The sequence below is a fragment of the Nyctibius grandis genome, chromosome 16, assembly GCF_013368605.1.
Source record: "Nyctibius grandis isolate bNycGra1 chromosome 16, bNycGra1.pri, whole genome shotgun sequence".
NCBI classification, from domain to species: domain Eukaryota; kingdom Metazoa; phylum Chordata; class Aves; order Nyctibiiformes; family Nyctibiidae; genus Nyctibius; species Nyctibius grandis.
This window is the reverse complement of record NC_090673.1, coordinates 2,713,099-2,734,502: the sequence shown is the minus strand read 5'-3', so window position 1 is coordinate 2,734,502 and position 21,404 is coordinate 2,713,099. Positions and strand designations below refer to the sequence as shown.

The 21,404-nt window shown below is 51.8% G+C and overlaps 1 protein-coding gene across 1 annotated transcript; it reads left to right on the top strand.

Annotated features, from left to right (window-relative positions):
* The first annotated feature begins 542 nt into the window (after positions 1-542).
* LHX3 (LIM homeobox 3) lies at positions 543-6,725 on the top strand. Its single transcript, XM_068414061.1, has 6 exons — positions 543-612; positions 3,210-3,381; positions 3,656-3,858; positions 4,085-4,236; positions 4,353-4,524; positions 6,307-6,725. Exons 1-6 carry the CDS (start codon positions 543-545, stop codon positions 6,723-6,725), a joined length of 1,188 nt encoding a protein of 395 aa, XP_068270162.1.
* Positions 6,726-21,404: the final 14,679 nt, after the last annotated feature.

Below are 21,404 nucleotides of genomic sequence, written 5' to 3'. Positions count from 1 at the left end.
CACGAGTCCTCACCCGCTACCTCTCCGCGCTCATTAACTAATTAGTGGAGAGGGAAGAGGCCCCCCGCTCCCCACGGGCGGCAGCAGGGGAGACCCACGCCCCGGAGACAAACGAAATCCAGGCGCAGGGACGGGCGGGGGGCGGCCGGTCCCGGGGGGAGGCTCCCCCCGACGGCGACTCCCTCGACCCCCGGCGTGCCGCCACCGGGAGCTTTGCGGGGGCCCCGGAGCCGTTTTGCGCCCGAGGGCGGCAGCTGCAGCCTGAGCCCACGCGTCGGGCACGGCGGTCCCGGCCACGCGTGGGACGGGGGTGGACAGTTGCCCTCGCTCCCGCTTTTGTGATGCTAAAGAGCCCGGCGGTGAACCGCGTCCCAGCTGCGGCCCGGCCCGACGGCGCGGAGCCGCCCCCTGCCCGCCCCCCCGCGCCGGCCCCGCTCCGCCCCCCCGCGCCGCTCCCTGCGCTCCCCTCCGCGCGGCTCCGCCACTCCTCCGCAGCCACCCGCGCACCTCGGACGGCGCCCGGCGCGCCCGCGGAGGCCGCGATGTTGCTGGAGCGGGTCCGCGCCGGCTCGGAGAAGGCAACGGAACTCTGCCCCTTCCCGCGGAGCCCAGGTAAGGGGGGGCGCGCAAACCTCCGCGTCCCCCCGCGGAGACACCGGTAGCGTCTCTGGGACCCCCGGCGGGAGCGGGCACGGTCGTTCCGCGCTCCACGGGGCACCGTCGGGGCTGCTGCAGGGGAGGGCGGGCGGCCCGACGGCACCGGGGGGTCCGTCCCTGTCCATTCCGCCCGCCTCAAGCTCCGAGTTTCTGCCCACCGGTTCCCCGGGACGGCGGGCACCCCCTGCACCGCCCCGCCCGGCTCCGAGCCGGCTTTTCCCCCCTCTGGAAAAACTCCCGTTAATTCCTCTCCTAAATGTTTTTTCCCTTCCGTTTAACGAACGGGGACAGCGCGGTCGGGGCGGGGAGAACCGGCCCGCGCTCCCCCGGCGTGTCCGGGCCGCCGGGGGTATCACAGGGGCGGCAGAGCCGGGTCCGAGGCAGCGGGTTCGGTCCCGGTGCAGACCCGTCCCGGTTCTCGCCAGCGTCGACCGCGGCTGACGGGGGCTTAAAACCAAAACAACGAGGAGCCGGGGCGGGAGCCCCGCCGGTGTGCGGGGCCGGGGTGTCACCGGGAGCGGGACCGGCCCCGCGGGGCGGGCAGCCCGACAGCCCCCCGCCGTCGGGCTGGTGCCCCCTGTCCTGCCCCGCGCTCGGGGCCCGGTTTGTCTTTCTGTGGGTTTCCCCCGTGGCTCTCCGCGGTGTCGCCACCGCAGCCGCGGTAGTTGCGCCGGTTTGACCCGGTAATGGGGAGATGCTTTTGCTACCGGGGGGAGGAGGCGACACGGCCGAAAGCGAAGCCCGGTAGAAGGAACGACGCGAAAACGCCGTTTGCCCGCAGGACGCGACGCTCGTTCGTGGCACCGCGGTCCCGGGCCGGGCTCCGTCGGGGCCCGGGGAGGGAGCGGCGGGGCTCAGCGGGGCTGACGGCGGCGGAGGGCCGGGGCAGGGCGGCGGCAGGACCGGGCCCGGCGGGGGTTCGGTGCCACCGGAGGGGTCGGGCCGCGCGGTGCTTTGCCCGGGCCGGGGGCAGATCCCGGGGTTTGGGGGTCACAACGAGCTTGGGGCAGCGGCCAGCGCTGCCTCCCCCCGGTGCCCCCCGGCGCGGCCCCCGCCGCCCGCTCGGCCCCCTGTCCGCCGCCGGCCCCGTCGGGGGGTGGCCCCGCCCGGGTTTCGTTTCGGGGAGCCCCGGAGCCGTCGCCCTCCCGCCGTGCCCAGCCGGGAAGGGGCAGCGGGAGGGGATGTGCCGCCGGCCCGGGGGGGATTAAATACAACGCGCCGCGATGCTCTGCCCGGCGCTTCAGCCCGGCACCGGCGGGGAGGGCCGGCGTCTGAATATAACCCGCTTTAGCGAATTAAATCCCCGGCGCCGCGGGGGTGGCAGCGGCGGGCGCGGGGGAGCAACTGCTGCCGTGACTTTGGGGGGCGAGGAGGGCCGGCGGTTCCGCACCCCGGCCCGGCCTTGGCAGCGACGGGGCGGGGGGCTGGGGGCGGTGGGGGCTGCGCCCCGCGGAAGATGCGCTCGTGCCCGCGGTCCGCCTGAGGGAGCGGCGCGGCCGCGGCCCGCGGAGTCGCCATGCCGCGTAAGAGCCGCCGGGCTGTACCGGGCTGTACTGGGACCTTGAGGGGCTGTGCCGCGTTACTGGGCCGGGGCCGGTGCCGGTGCCGGAGCCCTGTCCTCCCTGGGCAGCCCGGGGCCGGGGCCGCTGCCTTTAGCGCTGCCGTTATTGGTGTTTTTTGTTTGGACGCGGTGAATTGTTGAGGAGATGATTACACCTATATACCTCCACCTCTGCCCCTACCCGCAGCTATACATCCCTATATGTCTATATATCGTTATCTTTACATACAGATACTCTCATGTCTGCATCTATCTATATCCGTATAGCCGTGTCTCTATATCTCTCCGTCTGTATCTATACAATATATCTATACTCATGTACCTCTAGATCCACATTTTTACGTACCTATCCATATCTATACCTATATACCGATATCTAATATTTATGTCTATATATCTGCACGTTTTCGTTCTCTATCTACTGTATCTACCTGTTTATTTTTAGATCTCTGTTTCTCTATATCTGTATCCTTATATCATCTCTTTTTACATCATCTACGTCGGTATCTGCAGGGCGACAGGACAAGCCTACCGCGTTTTTATTTTCAGTGCAATTCTCATAATTTTTGGCAGTTTCTCTCCCCACCCCGTCCGGGCTACCCTGCCGTTATTTGCAAGTGGATTTTGAAAGTGTAGGAAAAGAAAAAGAGCCGGGAATAATTGCGTTGCAACTTTGCCGGCGGCTCGGCCAGGGGGTTAATTCCGTTCCCATCACTTTCCTTCTCGTTTTCTCCGGTGCTCCCGGGCGCTTCCCCCGGTGTGCGCGGCCGGGGGGTCACTGCTCTCCGCAGCGCGGGGAGAGGCTCACACGGCGCCGCGCCAACGAATTTCAACGAATATTATTTTTTTTCGGGCCGCTTCCCGGGCCGCCCCTGGCTCCGCCGTCGGTTGGCAGCAACCCGGGGGGCAGCGGGCCGGGCCGAGTGTCGGGCGGCGGCGGGAGGCAGCGGGGCCATCGGGGCGGCGGCTGACGGGGGCTGCCTCCCCGCAGAGATCCCGCTGTGCGCCGGCTGCAACCAGCACATCGTGGACAGGTTCATTCTCAAGGTCCTGGACCGGCACTGGCACAGCAAGTGCCTGAAATGCTCCGACTGCCAGACGCAGCTGGCCGAGAAGTGCTTCAGCCGCGGGGACGGCGTCTACTGCAAGGAGGACTTCTTCAAGTGCGTGGGGACGGGACGCGACGGGATGGGGACAAGCCGGGGGGCGGGGGGGGGACGACAGCCTGGGTGGGTGTCAGCACCGCGGGCAGGGGCACGCGTGGGGCTCAGCACCGCGGGCAGGGGCACGCGTGGGGTTCAGCACCGCGGACAGCGGCGCGGCGGGCGGGTTCAGCACCGCGGACAGCGCCGGGCCGGGGAGCGCCCCCCACAGCCGCCGCCCCTCCGCGCTCAGCGGCCGCCGCTTGTGTCCCCCCCACCCCCGCTCCCCGCTCAGGCGCTTCGGGACGAAGTGTGCCGCCTGCCAGCAAGGCATCCCCCCGACCCAGGTGGTGCGCCGGGCCCAGGACTTCGTTTACCACCTGCACTGCTTCGCCTGCATCGTCTGCAAACGGCAGCTGGCCACCGGCGACGAGTTCTACCTCATGGAGGACAGCAGGCTGGTCTGCAAGGCGGACTACGAGACGGCCAAGCAGAGAGGTACCCCTTGCCCCATCCTTCCCACTCCCCAAGGGCAGGACAGAGGCGGTCCGGGGCCCTCCTGCCCTCCGGGACACGCTCATGCACCGGGGGGGGGGGGGGGGGGGGGGGGGGGGCGGTGCCGGGAGCATCTGCCGTCGGGGGGTGGCTGGAGGGAGGACGGGGGTCCCACGTCCCCGAGGACACTCCGTGGTAACTTCACCTCTAACTCGCACCGTGTCGGCAGAGGCTGAGTCCACGGCCAAGCGGCCCCGCACCACCATCACGGCCAAGCAGCTGGAGACCCTCAAAAACGCTTACAACAACTCGCCCAAGCCGGCGCGGCACGTCCGGGAGCAGCTCTCGTCGGAGACGGGGCTGGACATGCGGGTGGTGCAGGTGAGACGGGGCGGCCCTCGCCCCCCCGCCGGCTCTGCCCGGGCCGCGGGGAGGGAGGCGGCGGGGAAGGAGCCGGCCCCGCGGAGAGGGAGCTGCCCGGCGTGCCCTGCTTGCAGGTCTGGTTCCAGAACCGCAGGGCCAAGGAGAAGAGGCTGAAGAAGGACGCGGGGAGGCAGCGGTGGGGTCAGTACTTCAGGAACATGAAGCGGTCCCGAGGGACCTCCAAGTCCGACAAGGACAGCATCCAGGAGGAGGGGCCCGACAGCGATGCCGAGGTCTCCTTCACAGGTCGGTCCCGGAGCCCCGTTCCCAGCCGGGGCTTCGCCAAGTGCGGCCTGTACCCTCCCTGCAAAGCTGCTGTCCGTGTCTAGGCTCCCTTCGCCCCCTCGGTGCTACGTTAATAATTTTCAGCCATAATACAATGAGTGAAAACAAGTGCCCGAGGCGGGAGAGGCGCAGAGCCGCGGGACGGACCGCGGTGCGGCCCCGGCTGCCCGGTCCTGGCAGGGCTGGGGCGGGGGGGAGCCGGAGCCGCGGCAGCGAGGGGCAGCCGGGGCTGAGGAGCTGCAGGGGAAGCTCCGCTCTCCCCCGAGGGGGCTGTGTCAGGTCCAAAAAGGCTCAGGGAGAGCAGGGAGAGCTCCCCGGGCAGGCGCTGCACACGTTAGAGCCGCTGCTCATCTACAGCCTTTTCGAGGGACTCTTGGAAACACAAAAAACAGAGAGTCCAGAATCACTGGACATTTCTAGGGGAAAAGTATGTAGAATTTTGTTTTCATCCTATTTAGAAGTGGTTTTATTTGCGTAGTTACTAGTTAGGACTCCCTCCCCAGTTCTGTGGGAGCTGCTGGCTCTCCCCTGTGCTGTAACAGGGAAATTGCTGTGTGTTAGGAGGTTTCTGCGTCGGAGGGTCCCATTTTTGGAGCAGAGATTTGTTGATAAACCCAGGGACACAGCGACGCTAGCTCTTGCTCTGTGTAGCCTCATCCCGCACTCCCCAGACCCAGAGCACCTGCTGCAGGAGCAGGATGTGGCCCTGTGCCGGGTGGGGAGCGAGGTTGGTGCCTGCACCGCAGCTCGAGGGTGCGTTCTGCATGGCCCCTACTCCAGCCCAGAGCTGCCCCAGGGCCAAGGGGTCTCTGCCGACGTTACCTGGTCTGTGCTACCCCAGTGTCCAAATGTGCCTCTGTGGGTGTGTGTCGTTTTTAGGAATACAGGAGAGAAGCTGAAATGCAAAACTCTGTGTACATATTTGCACCGACATACGCCTACGATGCGTGTATGCTCATACACACACACGGCTTCACATCCCAGCTTCTCTCCCGTGTTCCTAAAAACAAGTCAATTTTCAAGTCTGTTTATACACACCGTGCATCAGCAGCATTAAAGATGAATATACTATAAATAATAACTAAAAAATGTTGAACAATTATTGATAGCTGGATGCTACAAGCAGGTTTGTAGCCTTGGCAACAGAGCAGCTCTCACTGTCCATAAAGCCCCTAACGAATGCAAACAGTTTTTGCTGGTAACTTAAAAAATATTGCTCATTTTTCAGAAGTGTTTTTAAGTCATACAAATACATTTCATTAGCCTGTTCCTGAGCAGACAAATACTGCTGAGATTTAATATCTTTTTTCTGAGCAATGAAGAGTTTTTCTTCCTTTGGTGAGTGTTGAGGTAGCTCCTAAAAATGATATAAACATTCAAAATAAACGTCAAAGCCAAATAGAAACGCAGAACAAAAGGTGGAAAGACATTGAACTCGCATTCCCCCTTAAAGGATTATTTAAAAATAACAGTCTTATATTTTAATATGTAGTTTTCATGTATATTTTTTAAATTCAAAATGTATTAGATATTTATACTCCGAAAAAATAATAATCCCATGGCCTTCTATAAAGATCCATCAACAAGGATGGGAATAACAAGGAATTAGAAGTGGCAAGTGCGTGGCTGCTCAGCTCCCCTCCACCTAATCTATTTATACCCAGAACTTGCAGGAGTTCCCGTGCGACCGCCGCCAGCCATGACCATTGCTCTCCCAGTAAAACCAGTCCGTTTCCCTTTCAGATGAGCCCTCTATGTCTGAAATGAGCCATTCCAATGGGATTTACAGCAATCTCAATGAAGCGTCCCCTGCTCTGGGGAGACAGGCTGGCACCAACGGGAGCTTTGCTCTGGATCACAGCGGCATCCCAGCTCAGGACCAGTATCACGACCTGCGATCCAACAGCCCCTACGGGATACCCCAGTCACCAGCTTCCCTGCAAGCACTGCCAGGCCACCAGCCTTTAATCTCCAGCTTGGTTTACCCAGACAACGGCTTGGGCATCATGGGACAAAGCGGACAAGGGGTGCCCCAGTCCATGAGGGTCCTGGCCGGGAACGGACCCAGCTCTGACCTCTCCACCGGCAGCAGCGGGGGGTACCCGGATTTCCCTGCCAGCCCGGCCTCTTGGCTGGATGAAGTCGACCACGCTCAGTTTTGATATGGGGTCCACCACCGTGCAGTGGGAAGGGAAAGGACTCGGTGCTGTTAAACGTCATCTACTCTTGGAAATAAAGGAGGGACAAACTGTGGTGGCTGAGCGGGGCAGGAAGGCGTGCGACGACACGGAGAGAGCGGACGTGCTTTCAGAGGGCGCCCAGCGGCGGGTTGGCAGAGGACGGGGGGCAGAGGCAGCTGCACCGCAGTGATACGAAGCGTCCGAACGAAACCAATTATCGTGTCTTTACTAAACACCAAGACTTGTGCTTTACAGATTTGATATAAGGTATTTTGCTTTCTGTTGTCAGTGCATTCTCCAAAGCAAGGACTTGCTTCATCACCCATCGACACCGAAACCTTTTAAAGAGAAAATAAAGTCCTCATCCACAGTAAAAGGTGTGACAATGTCTATATTTCTATAGGAGAAATGTTCATAGTGAATCACTTCAGAAATCCATGGTAGAAAACTCTGTTCTTCCAGCAGATTTTTTAAACAGTGCACCTATGCGGTATGTTTTGTTTTATTTTGAATTTACATTAACTTTTCTAAAATGAAATGCTCTTTAATATGCCAATCATTTCTCAACAACCCTTTTCCTTTGTAAAATGAAAATCATATGTTAATTCTGCTTCTCATCTTTTTAATTTGTAGATTGCTAGTTTTATTCTTCCATATAAGCATTAAACCGTGAATAGATGTATTTATTACCAAATAACTACACTTTTATCACCGGGTCAAGAGGTGATTTTTCTTGACCCAGGAACACTAGCGGCTCTGGGTTGTGAATCTTATGCTTTTCTTTCAAAATCCTTTGCAAGAGTTTTACTGCAAAGTGTCTCAAAATTCACCCTGATGTCTTGTTGCCAAATACCTTCTCGGGGAGGGGGGTCTCTCAGCAGGGGGTTTCGGCGGGTTTAGTCCCAGCCATTCTCCTGGCACCGCTGGGAGCGGGTCGGAGCAAGCACACGCTTTCCTGGTGACTCTTCTCTGCTCCAGGCATTTGTGTATTTCCACACCTATAGTGCGAGCTGATTGTGAGGAAAGGCAAGACAATATGTATATTGTTATCTGTAAAAAAAAATATTGCATTAACTGTAGATTATGTGAATGTCCAGTGTCTTTTATTTATATTCTCGCTTTCTCTCTGATGATCAAATAGTTCAAGATTACAAATAAATTTGTCAGCTATACTTTAAATAGTCTTTTGCTAAATTCACATCAGAAACATCGATAGAGGTAAATACAAGACCTGAAACTAAAAGGAAAAGCCCTCAAAACTCAGTGCCACCACTCAACTAAGTGTTGAAAAACACTCTTCCCTTTAAACACAGGAGCAAACCCACCAACATAAAAATGCTTCGATAAGCTGAAACAAACAAATGGCAGTTTTGGAGGCTGGCAGCCCTTGGGAGATCCAAACACTCTGTACATGCACAGGCTTTGATTGCAGTCAAGCTGTTTTTGACAGGTCACGCTTATTTTTCAGCATTCATTGCAAAGGTAGAAATATGTAAGGCAGAAATTTGTGCTGATGAAGCAACAGAAAAGAGCAGAGTGGGATAGTGTCTGTGTGTGGGCAGAAAGTTGTGCACATGAAACACTAAAAGCCAGATATTGGAATATTACAAAGAGAGATCAGAAAGAAAAGGAAAAAATCCCTAAGGAATCAAGCTTGACTGAACAGATGCAGCCCCCGTGTGCGCACGGACGCAGGAGAGGCGCGTGCACACGCATATCTCCGTGTACAACCATCGGTGGTCGCGCTCCTCAGAGCAGAGTGAAGCACTTTGCTGGTCTCTGATTTAAGAATCAGATGGGAGACACCTTTTAAAGCAGACGGGCTTTGAGACTCTCACTCCCCTGGGAAGTCGGGGAATATTTGTTCGGGGTCTTCTGCGTATCAAGCGTCTTTGCGAGCGTGTGACTTGGAGAGCAGCAGCACGCTTGGGCAGGAGGCAGCGCCGGGGTCGGGGCTGCAGCTGTCTCTGGCCCTGGCCCCGAGGGCAATGCTCTGGCACACGCGTCCTGCGCTTTGCAGGGACCCCGCGGGAAGGGCCGTGCTGGCCCCGGGAGGCTGCCAGCACCCCAGCACGGCACACGGTGCCCCGGGGACCCACCAGACGCCAGGCGGTGACAACTGGAAAGCCCAGGCTTTCATTCCTCGCTTTTTCTAAAGGACACATCGCCACTGCTGGAACAGGGTGACGTGTCCTTGTCGCCGGTCTCTTGCTATCTTCGCCCTTGCTGTTTCGCAGCTGCGGGGGGACCTGTGCCTGCCATAGCACCCGGCCGTCACTCCCTGCTTTCTGGCCGCTCTGCGCCTTCGCTCGGCGAGCGTGGGGACACTGACGCCTCCAGAAGCCAGCAGGTGTTGACAATATTTGCTGAAAGGTTCAGATTTGCAAAACCCTTGTTAACCACCAGCGCTGCGTAAACATCTTCACAGCTTTTCCCCCTCCTGCAACACATGCACTGAACCTGAGGAGAAGAAACACGTCCAGTTTCTGCTCCCAGCGAGCCCTCAGAAGCCTGCCCAAAGCAGGATGGGTGCACACACACTGTGTTAGTGCTGCAATATTCACTCAACAGAGAAACTCACTCTTTTTTTTCAGGAGACCCCATCCAAGAGCTACGGCAGGGAAGGGACAAACCCCACTGCGTGACACCATGGGGCTTTTGGTGTAAAAACACCAAGGCAGTTTGGACCCAGGGGTGACACGTGCAAATCCTGGGGGATTTTTCAGCTGGGTGAAGCTGTGTCTCCTGCAGCCAAGGCAGAAAATTGCCTCATTCAAGTTTGAGCTCTTGAGTCTGAGCCCAGAACTGGGCTCAGCTGAGAGTCTGGAGCTGCTTTTCTTCCTTTTCCAGAACTGAGTAACAGACAACTGTTGCTCCCAGCCCATAGGTACGTGGCAAGGACAATAAAATTTACAGAGTAATGAGAAAATAATGGGATTTTAAAAAGCAGATTACAAAACTTCACCCAAACAGAAAACAAGAGTTTGTGTTTTCAAGAATTCTGTGGTTTCTGTTCTTTTTCCCTGCGATCTGGAAACACCCCCACGAAATCTGGGTCAGTGTTTTGCACCAAAACGTTTTGGTTGTTCAAGTATAAATTATATTTTCCTACAAAAGACTAAAAAAGACTATGAGTGACTCTCTTTTCCTGAAAAAGAAGGAAATAAGAACAGAAAGACAGAAATGTAGTTGATTTTAGGATAATGATGCTGTTATAAAACCACTATCTAGAAACTGTGGTAATCGAACACTTATTTTATAGATGGGTTTTTTCATCGTTTCCCTCCCAGCAAATAACGGGCTCTGTTGCTCCTCTCCCTGGGAAGTCCCAACCGACAGCTGGATTTAAGACAGGAAGAAATGCAAATTTCCCCCTCTGCCTTTGTGCTTCGCTCTGAAAGGCAGAACGGGCTGGAAGTTGCCGGTGCTCGTGTTCGCCTGCACATGGAGAAGAGCTCCCGGATCGTCCTGATATAAAACCCAGGGATTGCATTTCAGCCTCTCCCTTCAGGGCTGAGGCTCGGGGATTCCATTAATATAAACGCTTTCTTCCCGTTAAAAAGAAAACCAATTTGAAAGAAGCAAATAAAACTAACACTGTCCAACAGACTGACAGCTTGTAAAACCCAGACAGAATTAGGGAGAGGGGTTTTGCGCTGCTCAGTTTGAGCTTTACAACCTCAGCTGATTCGCGTGAGTGCGTAACAGGAGAGGCAGGAACGGTTTGTGCTCTCAGCGAGGAAATTCTAATGTATGAGGCTTTTTTTTTTCCAAACAGCGTATTCATCTTTTAGAAGCAGCTGTGCCTAAACTTGCATTCCCTACAGACGCAGGAAATTACTAGATTTTGTGTCAAGCAGTAGAAGTCACTTATTTTTTTCTTATTCTGATCTCCTCTATGAGGCCAATGAAACCAAGCCCCTCATGCTGGGGGGGACAGACACCACCTTACTGTGAAAGATTTTCTGCAGTTTCTGGGGAAAACGTTGATTTAGGACACAGAAAGCACCGCTTTTGTGCTCAGTGTTTTGCAGTCTGGGGATGAAAAACAATTTAAGAGCTAAATATGCAAGGCTTTGGGATTTAAATTTTAATTTTGGATTTTAAATTTTTCCATCTTAGACCACAGTCAGTTTTTGCACATTATTTCTCTTGCAGGATGCACATATATATATGTGTGTGAGTGGAGTGTCAGGAAGGTATGTGTACTGCCTACAGGAAACACAGATCGTGATCCCTGACAGAAGATGCTATTTAAATGTTCTTTTCTCTTTTATAAGCAGAAACTGAATATTAGCTGCCCCAGGGCTCCGGGAGCAGTGATGCTCCCCAGGAGGGATACCTGAACGGAGGGGACCCGGGTCTCTGCCCACACAGCCGATGACCTGACTGATTTGCTGTGTGTGAAGCACTGAGATTCTTGCTCTGAACCCACGGAAAACACAGAGGAAAGCTAACAAATGGCTCAGTCCCGACTCAGCAGAGATGTTTTTTGACACTTATATATGACCCGGACCCTCCTCCCGCAGCGGAGGCTGAGCTGCCTGCTGGGATGAAGGAGAGATCACAAAGATTTGGACTCAGTAAATATTCCAGCAAAGATGCTTCATTTTAACAGGCAATTTTGGTCACCAGCAGCCCCCAGTTCAGACAAAACCAAACTCCACACCATTTTTTAGGTCTGTGGTTATTTTTCCACTGTGGTCTGAAGAGCGTCTCTGTCTCCCCAGGGAGGGCAGAGCCACTTGCTGCCAGTCTTTGGCTGGACACACGTCCTGCGTCCCGCTCCCACCCAGGCACTGGCCTCTTCCAGCTCCTACACAGGAGCCTGTAAAAAGTCTCCGAGTCAGCTGGAGGCGAGTAAATCATTCCTGACAGCTACATCTCTACAGGGCAGTTAGAATTAATGTAACAATTTGGCGTTTAATGAAGCAACAACATGCTGGGCTGCAGAGAATAGCTGGGACCTGCAGCAGTCATATTATAATCCCTGAGGGACCCAAACGGCAGCGACTTCATCAGATGCTGACTTGTTAGGCTGAGCAAACCGCCCTGTGGGAGGGCAGCGGAGCGGCCGGGGGCCGGCAGCCCCCTCCAGCTGGGAGGCAGCCAGCGTGGGCCAGCTGAGCGCGGCTCAGAGCCCAGAACCAGGGGCCTTGTGCTCCGGGGATGGGCATCGGTGTGAGCAGCAGGAGCAGCCCAGGGGATGCGAGGGCACCTTGGTCGCGCATCGCCCGTGAGCTGCATGCCAAGGGCCACAGGGGGCCCTTGTCCTGAGGCAGGTCACAGAGATGCTGAATCAATGTTGTTTGTGTAAAAAATTATCTTTTGAAGCTTGTCGGAGGAGTAGAGAAAATAAATCAGCGTTGGAGGTGCTGTGCGGGGGGGCAGAGCAGTGTGTTTTGTAAAGGAAAACCAGCTCGATCAGGTGCTCTGTGCCCAGAAGTCCCCGATTCCTGCAGAAGTCACAGGTCTTCCAGCCGTCTCCAGGATAAGGCCTTTTAAAAACACTCCCTGCGCGAGGGAGGGAGGGAAGGGACAAATGCAAATGACGTTGGAGACAATCTCCTGTTTCCCACGTACACGCATATGCTCTCAAAGCATCGCAGTTCGCAGCAGCTTGGATGCTTTAAAATAAATCACGCAGTGCATTTTTTTTTCCTCTTGCTTTTAAATGAAACCGTAGCACAAAACAACATCCCCTCACTTCCAAAACCACCCGCTCTGGTTCTCCTCTCCGGGGCTGGCTGGCGTGTGTGTGGCCATAAACCCCAACGCGTTTTGTTGTGAAGCCTCGTGGTCGCCAGCTTTAAGGGCTTGACAGGTTTATAAAGTGCTGAGTGTCCCCGAGGGACCACGGCACTGTTTGCACAGAAGATGAAGCGTGCCATATCCAGCTGGTCTAACAAGGCAGCGGGAAATCTAAATTAATTCAGGGATCACTTCTGCTTTGCCCAGGGAGGATGTTGTTCTCAATCTATGGAAACAGCACATCAGAATACTTATTAAGGGCAGGCACGGGGGGTGCGACGCCAGGCTCCCCTCTCTTACAGTGGTGTAAATCAGGGGGTATTTAACAAAGTGCAAAGCAGCAGAGTGAAACGGGGGCCCCAGGGCTGTGTCCCCACACAGAGAGGGGCTCAATCCCACACAGGGCTGGGCAGGATTTGGGGTGGAAGGTTTATTCCCACTTGAAAGAGATGATTTACTCAAACCTGCCTGTAAAGAGGGGTCAGCCTCAACAAGTCCCACCTGGGCTCTGCAGGTGAGGCCAGAGGGGAGTTATTTAATGGCTCCTGGCTGCCCTTTTTTTTCAGGGCTGTGTCTTTGCTGGTCTGTGGTCTCCTTCAAGCATCATGAGGCATCCTGTGTTGACCATTTGGGATTTGTGATTAAGCCTTCTCTCCATGTTGAAGGTCAGTTGCGTGGGCTATGGGGCTGGTTTTGGGGGAGGCTGTTGCAAGTCCATGGGCTGTGCGGCTGGTCTCATCTCTAGAATGTGGTGCTTGGTGTTTCCCCAGGATCTGTCCTGGCATTTCACTGAAAGGGTTATCAAGTGTTGGAACAGGCTGCCCAGGGAAGGGTTTGAGTCACCATCCCTGGAGGTATTTAGAAGGCAAGTAGATGTGGTGCTTAGGGACATGGTTTAGTGGTGGACATGGTAGTGTTAGGTTAATGGTTGAACTTGATGATCTTAAAGGTCCTTTCCAACCAAAATGATTCTATGATTTGTGTGGACCACAGACTAAGCAGTATCTGTTTGTTTATATCCACAGGGAGGTTGGTTCCCAACATGTGATTCCTTTCTCAAATAAAAACCACAAAAAACAAACAAATATAAAACAACAACAACAAAAAAAAACAAAAAAAACAAACCTCAGGTGACCTCAACTTGAGGTACAATAAGCCTTTACTTTAACACAGCCTGGCTTTGGGGGACTGGAGTTCCTTGCTCGTGCCTTTTTCTGAGGCCACACAACACTGAGCTGTGGCTGCTTTCCCTTCTGCGTGCTGCAAGTTGGACTAGGATTTATTGGGGTTTGTTTTGTTTCCTCAAATGTGAATTATGCGTTGAAGGGCAGAAAGATATCTGGATGCTGAAATTCCTGCTTGCCTGCTCCTGGAGGCAGTCCTGCCCTGGGTCTGCTGCTGCCTTGCCTCAGGGGTCTCTTGGGTGCTGGGGATGGGAGAGTCCTGGCAAATGAGAGGGACAAGCCAAGCTGTGTCTGTGTGTGCAGGAGAGGAGGAACAGTGATTACCTTCTGACTAAGGAAGGGCTAAACACTGTGTACCCTGCACCAGAGCCATTGCTCTCAGGTGCAGTGGGATGGAGGTCCCACAGCCCAGGTGGTGCCTGGTGGCCTTGTATGAGGATGGTGGAGCAAAGCAGGGTTGTGTGTGCTGAGCAGACCAAGGTGGCAGAGCAGGTGGGTGTTGAAAAGATACTTATAACTATGCTCTTTGGAAAGTTCAGTTAAATATCCAGCGTGGTTCTCAGTCCCCTGCTCGTGTTGGGCAGTGTGCAGCCCCTTGGGCCACTTCTAGCAGCAACTGCTCTGATGGCTCTGGCAGCCCTGACCCAGAGCCACAGGGAGCCTTTAGCTAAATGAGGGAGGATTTGGACAGCAGACCTCCCTGTCTGGGAACTGGGCTCCAGTTGTTGAGTTTATCATGGTGAATTGGCTTCATATTAAATGAGGATTTTATGAGAGCGATTGAGGAGCAGAGCCAGGTCCTGCTTCTGTTCCTTGCCACCAGCAGTACTTAGCACAGCCTTTTCATTTTCATTTTCTGAACATACTCTCCTCTCTGTGGCCTGTTTCTGACAGGAGGCTGCCATGAACTTAAAAATTAATTTTCCTGGACTATCCTAATCATTCTAGTTGAAACATCCCCTTGTTATGTTCTTATTGGGACTTGGCTCTGGGGGATAAGGGTGTTTTGATGAAACCTGCCTGATGTGGCAAAATTAAAACTTATTCTGGTTTTAATTTGTACTAATCATACACTCAGAAATAAAGAATTGGTCCCCCAAGTGTTTTTCTGGACTAGAGGACCAGGCTCATTTATTTGCATGGATTAATATGCCGCACGCTAATTGTGGGATGCTGATATTAGCCATGCTGCAGCAACAGGGACAGTATAACCACACTGAGTCAGTCTGGAGACATAGCTGAGGCCCAGATCCTTTGAAATACAGATTTTTGCAGTTTTTATCACTAGATTTGCCAACATGAAAATCATCATTTTCAGAAATAAATTCCCTTGTGTTAGTTGAAGCATCTCATTAACTTAGCAGAACACTAATTGGACATGCTTTGATCAGAGGGGATATTTCTTTCCCCCTTCAATACAAAGGGCAGTGGGTTATGTCCTGTGTGCATGGTATCGGGCCTGGCTGTGGTGTGCAGCCATAAGACATGTCCTTGTGCCCCAATGCATGCCCTGGGGCACAGTCACCTCCTGCTCCCAGCACTGCAGATATTTTTCTTTCTGCTAGTCATGGCAGAAAGACTCAAGTGCTCAGCAGAAGGTGGAGGAAGGGAAAACCAGAGTCCTCTCATTTTTTTTAAGGCCCTCTCTGCTCCTGCTGTGAGTTAGTGCAGGGAAGGTGTCAAACTTTAGCCCACCCAGGGAATGGCTTTGTAAAGTAACAGGGCTCTCTGCACCAGCACTCCTTAGGGCAGAGCCACAGGCATCATGTACTGCTCCAGACCCTGTGTGTGTGTTGGGTGTTACATGTGCCCCATCCCACTCATGTGCGAGTGTCTTTGACAGATTTCTCTACTGATACTCTATCAGCTACACAGCTATAGCTCCATATGTGCTGGCAAGTGCATCATATATAACATGTACCCCGTGTCTGTTGGGCACCACGGGTTATGTGTGCATGCTACAACACTGCCTCTCACCAGTGAGCTGGCAGTGGGTGGATGCTCCAGTTACAGATGGGAAAGTAAAGCCAAGACTTATCTCGGGTATTTTTCAGCTGTCACAGACTGACCTGCAGCCTGATGGCAATTATGAGCCTGGAGGTCAAATGCATCTTTGAAAAGTGGAGTTGAAGGCACATGTGCTTGAGGCAGAAGGACACTGGTGGTTAAAAATCCCCATGTGTTACATTAGCTGTGTTTTGGGGAGCTGTGCCACTTCCCACAGATCAGCCAGTCGCACTAATGAGAAGGCTGGCTCTGAAGTCACCTCTCCTCCATTAATTAAAGCTCTTTGGTGTGAAGCAGTGAAGAGGAATTGAGGAAGGGCTCTTGATGCAGCTACACTTGCCATAGATGTTGCTGAGTATCCATTATGGCCGGTGAAAGCCTTGTCAACATTTTTCCAAGGAAGAATGAAAATGTAAATAACTTTAAAATGATTCAATGTCACTGTGGTATGGAAAAAGGTCACGCTGCTGGAGACCATTTATCTCTTTGCCAATTTAAAGAGCTTTTTTCCTATTACATTTTTTGAAATTAATGTTTTTAAACGTTACCTAAAGTAATGTTAACAATCATGGGGTTTATGGGATTGATTGTTACGCAGGCTGGGATTTAAATTGAAGAAGATTTGTTTTACGTAGTTGTTGCTGGGGGGCTTTAACAGACTTTTTTGATTTGTTGCCTTTAAAAATGTTTGCATGATTTAATGAAAAGACAACACCAGGTCCTGAGCTCTCACAAAAATATGAGGGTAGAATATTCTTTGGGAGTGAGTTTGGGATTATGGAAGCAGGGCTTGTGTGTGCCTGGAAATGCTGGAGTATATAAATGAGGTGAGCCTGCAGGGACAGGGTCCTCACTTGCAGATTAAGGGTTGGAGGGCAGATGGGCTGTAGACTCAGTTTCCCCTTAGCTCTGTATAGGGCTGCTCCTCACTGCTGTGAGGGCATTAGGAGCTCTGTGCTCTGCAAACCTGGCAGTGTAGCAGAAAGTCTGTACCTGCTAACGCCCTCAAAGACCCAGCCTAAAGGAGCAGCACAAAGCTGGAGTTCAGATGTCTGTCTGGTGTCCCAGTCAGCCAGGACACGAATGCTCTGCTGTGGGGTTTTGGTGCCTGTTACCTGCCAAGCGTCAATACAAGTGCAAAATGCTGCATGGACAGGGAGGGGAGGTCCCTGACCTGGGGAGGGTGGGCCAGCAGGGACCTTGGAAATAAGGGCTGGGTGTTAAAAATGAAGGTTCAGGCTTGTCAGTATGGTTTAAAGGAAAAATGCTTGTCAAGGAAGGTGTAAAGATGCTCTTTGCATCTGATGAGGGAAAGCCCCTCCTCTGTCCCACAGCGGTGACGGGCTGTCAGGGAAGATTGGACGTGGCTACCTGCCTCCTGCAGTGGCAGAGCACAGCCCACTTAACAAGGGGGGCCAGGACCTTCTTGTTAGCTTGTCTGTTCCAGCTGCCCTGCAGCAATGCTGACTTGAAGCTAAACTCCCCTCGAGTAATTCCTGACTGTGCAAAGGGGTCACACTTGGGAAAGGCTTTCTGCTCTTGTGCACAGGAAGGATTTTGAAGGTACTGAGCCTTGCTTTGGGGAAGGGGGAAAACATAGCTGTGCTCTAATAGAAACGCTTAGCCTGCTAGGATGTACTTGCATTTTTCACCTCTGTTGCCCCTGCTACATCAAGTGTGAGGGAGCAGGGGATGCCACAGCTGGTGCTTTGCATGTAATTTTCACCCTCTTGTTAATGACCTTGCAGGGATTAGCATGGCCTTCTCCATATGCCAGTAGATTATGTCTGTTGGCAGCTGCTGCTACTGGAGCAAAATGGGATAGTTTTCATTAGGAGTGCTTGACACTAGGTTGCCCTGGGTGTCGTCAATCCTAAACTGTCAGTGCCTTTGAATAAAGCAGTGTACAGATGTGATTTATTGGATGTGTTGCTGCTTTGCTGAAAATGTGGCATTTTCAAGTCAGCAAGGTCTTGCAGAAGTGTGAAAGGGACCTTGCTCTTCCCTACTCGCTTACCCTTCAACACGCAGGCTCCTTGGGGCTGTCCAGCAGTGCTGGATGGAAAATGTGCCCTGAAATGACTGAGTGACATGGGCACTTGGGTGAAATAACCTCTCTGTGCTGTTCAGTGTCACTACTCACTAGTAAATACATGTGTGTGTTTAGTGGGGAAAACTGTATGTGTCAACAGCTTTAACTTGGAAGTATGTTCTGAATGAGCACTTCTACCCAACTTGAATGGGGGTGGGAGGAGCAAAGACTCCATTCCTCAGTGTTGAAACATGACTTGACATGGAAATTATTGTATTTTGATGATTAAGAAAATACTCAGGTTTACCACACAAACTTCTCCCCCTTAATTCAAGCAGTGCAGAGGAAAATCAGGTTTCAGTATTACCTGAATCAGGGGCATATCCTGAGACTGCAGAATATTTTTGCAGACTGAGGTGGACACAGCTCACTTCTGGGGATGTGGTTTCTAGGGTGCAGGGGGTGGGTGAGATCCTCACCCAGCTGCCAGGGAGAGATGCTGCAGAGGCTTCCCTGTTCCCTTTGCCCTGGGAGGAACCAGGCTCTCTGTGTTCTGCAAGGTTATTAATCCTCTGTTTATCCTGTTTTAAAATAAGCAGTTTAAAGGAGGCTGTCAAAGATGATAGGCCACAAATCCATGTCATTCTTTTGATTTGCAACAGCAAAGCTAAACCCTCTTGTGTTCCTCCCTCCTTAACAGAACGAGGGCTTCTGCTCCCCAACATGTTGCAGCAATAACCTAGCCCACCCTGGCTGGAGGAGACATGGTTTTTGGGCAGGACTGCTCATTTAAAAGGGCCTAAGACTATCCCGATGACACAGGGAGTATCCAGACAGTTAGTCCACAGAATTCAGTGGTGTTATTTAGGGCTTGTGTCCACCTACAGACCCATCCATCACTGATGTGATGTGGCTTTGTTGAACAGCAGACTTGAGTAAGGGACCAGCTGCTGTGGGAGAGTCCCAAAGCTCTTCACTCTGAGTGTCCACGCTTGAGAATGAGCCCACCGGCCCTTCTGAGCAATCCTGGGCAGAACAGCTTCACTGCAGTCTAACTACTTAATGACACTTTTTGCAAGTTCAGTAACCACCAGTTAACTATTTAAGGCATCCCAGGGCAGGATTAACAGCCATGTAATATACCAGGTGGGATTCATCTTCAATAAATGTCCCTTATAATCAATTGGTAATTATTTTATCAGCAATAGTTCTGATTAAATCTAAATTAATAGTACATGTGGGAAAAACACTTATTGCCCTACAAAAGCTGGTGTCTGTAGCAGATCAGCTGAGCTGGACCAGCCCAAACGCCCAGCAGACACTGCCAAAAAAAAAACGAAAACTGAGGAAAAACCTGAAATTTGAATCAAGCTGATTTGTTGGCCCACAGTAGCCTGAAAACATTCACAAATGTTGTCTATGGGCAAAGCTCCCACTTCCCCGGGGCTGAGGGAGGCCTATGTGCAGGTCTGTATGAGCTGGGCTCTGGGGGGGCTGTTTTGTGTCCCCAGGTTCCCCAGGGACAGCCGGGACAGGGGGCTGCAGGCACATGGGGAGCAACTTGCTCTGAGCCCCTGAGCAATTTCCTAGTCAGAAGACACTGAGGAGTGGTGAAAGGGTATGGGCAGGGGATGATAAATGAGGGAGGAGGAAAAAAAGAAGCAAGAATGGAGAATGTGAAAAGAAGTGCTTGAACTCTGACTGCAGTAGCATTGCACCTCAGATGGGTCTGACTTCTGTATTCAGCAGGAGGAATAAAACATCACCCTTGACAATTAGAGGCAGGATCAGCACAGCTAGTTTTTGGGAGAGAAAAATAAAACAGATTAGTTAACAATGATAGTTCTAAGAAGCCCAGGAGGTAATTAGAACAGTCTTTCTCATATGTAAAAGCTAAACTCCAATACCAAAGTACAGAATAAAAAGTAATCATCATAGCTATTTTCTTGTCACATATTACAGCACCAATTTTTACCTGCCTCGTGGTCCTGCAGGCTGTGGCTCAGACACGTGTGTGCTTTTGCACCAAGTAGATTGGGGCCTGAAGAAAAATCTGGGGATAAAATTGTAATGCTACTCTTCGCCAATTGGGTTGCTCTGCACCTTTCAGGCAGGGGAAGGTTTCTGCTTTCTCCTCCAAAAAGTGAGTGAGGCAGATGAAAACCGCTGTGGGAATGTAAGGAGTGGCAAGCTTGCTTTCTTGGAAACATGGTTGTAAAATTTTTGTTTAATCATTTTTGTGGTAGGATTTTGGGGATTTCCAGCAAAAGGTGACAGTTACTGACAGCATCTGAGGGTTTAGAATTTAATGAGGTAACTTTCATTATTCAAATTCCTTTTTTCATTAAACTAAGTATTCTATTAGTTAAAATAAGGAGATATTTGAATATACTGGTATTTGCAATAGGAAAATTAATAGTCATGGTAGGAAAGTCTTACTGCTTTCTTTCCCCACTTTCATTCTGTTCTCATTAGAGAAAAGCTCGTTCCAAAGTTTAGTTAATTATTTAGACTACCGATGTAAACCTTGCTGAAAACATTCTCTTGACATCATAAGTCTAAATTAGAAAGAGAATTGACATGAAAACAGCTTTAACACATTGGTTGTCAACACTTATTAAATATACGATGTGATTTTGGCATAGTTAACACTCCTGATACCAGGATCTCAATCTCATGCAATGTGACATCAGCCCAGAGCAAGATGTTGGGGTGATGAGAGCATTTGCACCCTAGAGATGCTGAAATCCTCATTTAAAACTGTTGGGTGCCACTGGTGTTCACAGCCTGGCCCAGAAGCTGGCCAGGTTAAAGCCTGCCCCAAGGTCTCCTGACAGTGTAAAGACCTGGCTCGCGTGGGCCTGCTCCAAGGTCCTGCAGAGAGCGATACCTTGCTTAGCAAGTGCAGAGGTCTCAGTTTCAGGGACTAATTAACTGTAATAACCTCTGGATTAAGATTAGTCACAAATATGCTGAGTGGATATCTCTGGGTAGGAGCAGAACCAGAGGGTTGAAAAGCTACTTTCAAAAACACCCAGGGACCATAAAGTCACTCAGGATGCTCTTGATTCTTGACTAGATTTTTTTTTTTTGATGAGGTGCAAGTCTGTAACCAGAAGACACTAAAAAGCAATCGCATTAAATCAAGAACTACACTTGACTTTATGGATTGTTTATGGGATCCTTCTTTTATTAATTCTTTATCCTTTAATATTAGAAAGAATTTGTGTCTACAATAAATAATGTGAAGTTACATTACATCCTCTTTGGCTTAAAATTTTAATATTCCTATTGCCCATCTCCATAAAGAAATTGTATTTGAGGTCATTGCATATGTACAGCTGCAGCCATAACCCTAATGGAATTACTATTCAAGCACAGGCGAGATTAGTATGAATGCCAAGAAACTACCCGTCTGTCAGGGGAAAAGGTAAAAGTTCAGAGTTCAGCTTGCATCCAAATTATTTATCTCCCTAATAACTTAATAGATTGAATATATTACTTGTCAGTGACCTTGATGTACAACAATAAAGACCCCTTGGTTGTGTCAGAAAATATATGAGACTATAATAAGTAGTACTTATGTAGTGGAATAAAAACATATTCTTTATGATAATGAAGTCTCTTCCCACAAGGACACCACAAGGACACGAAGCCCTGTAAATACAAACCCCAGCTTGCACTTGA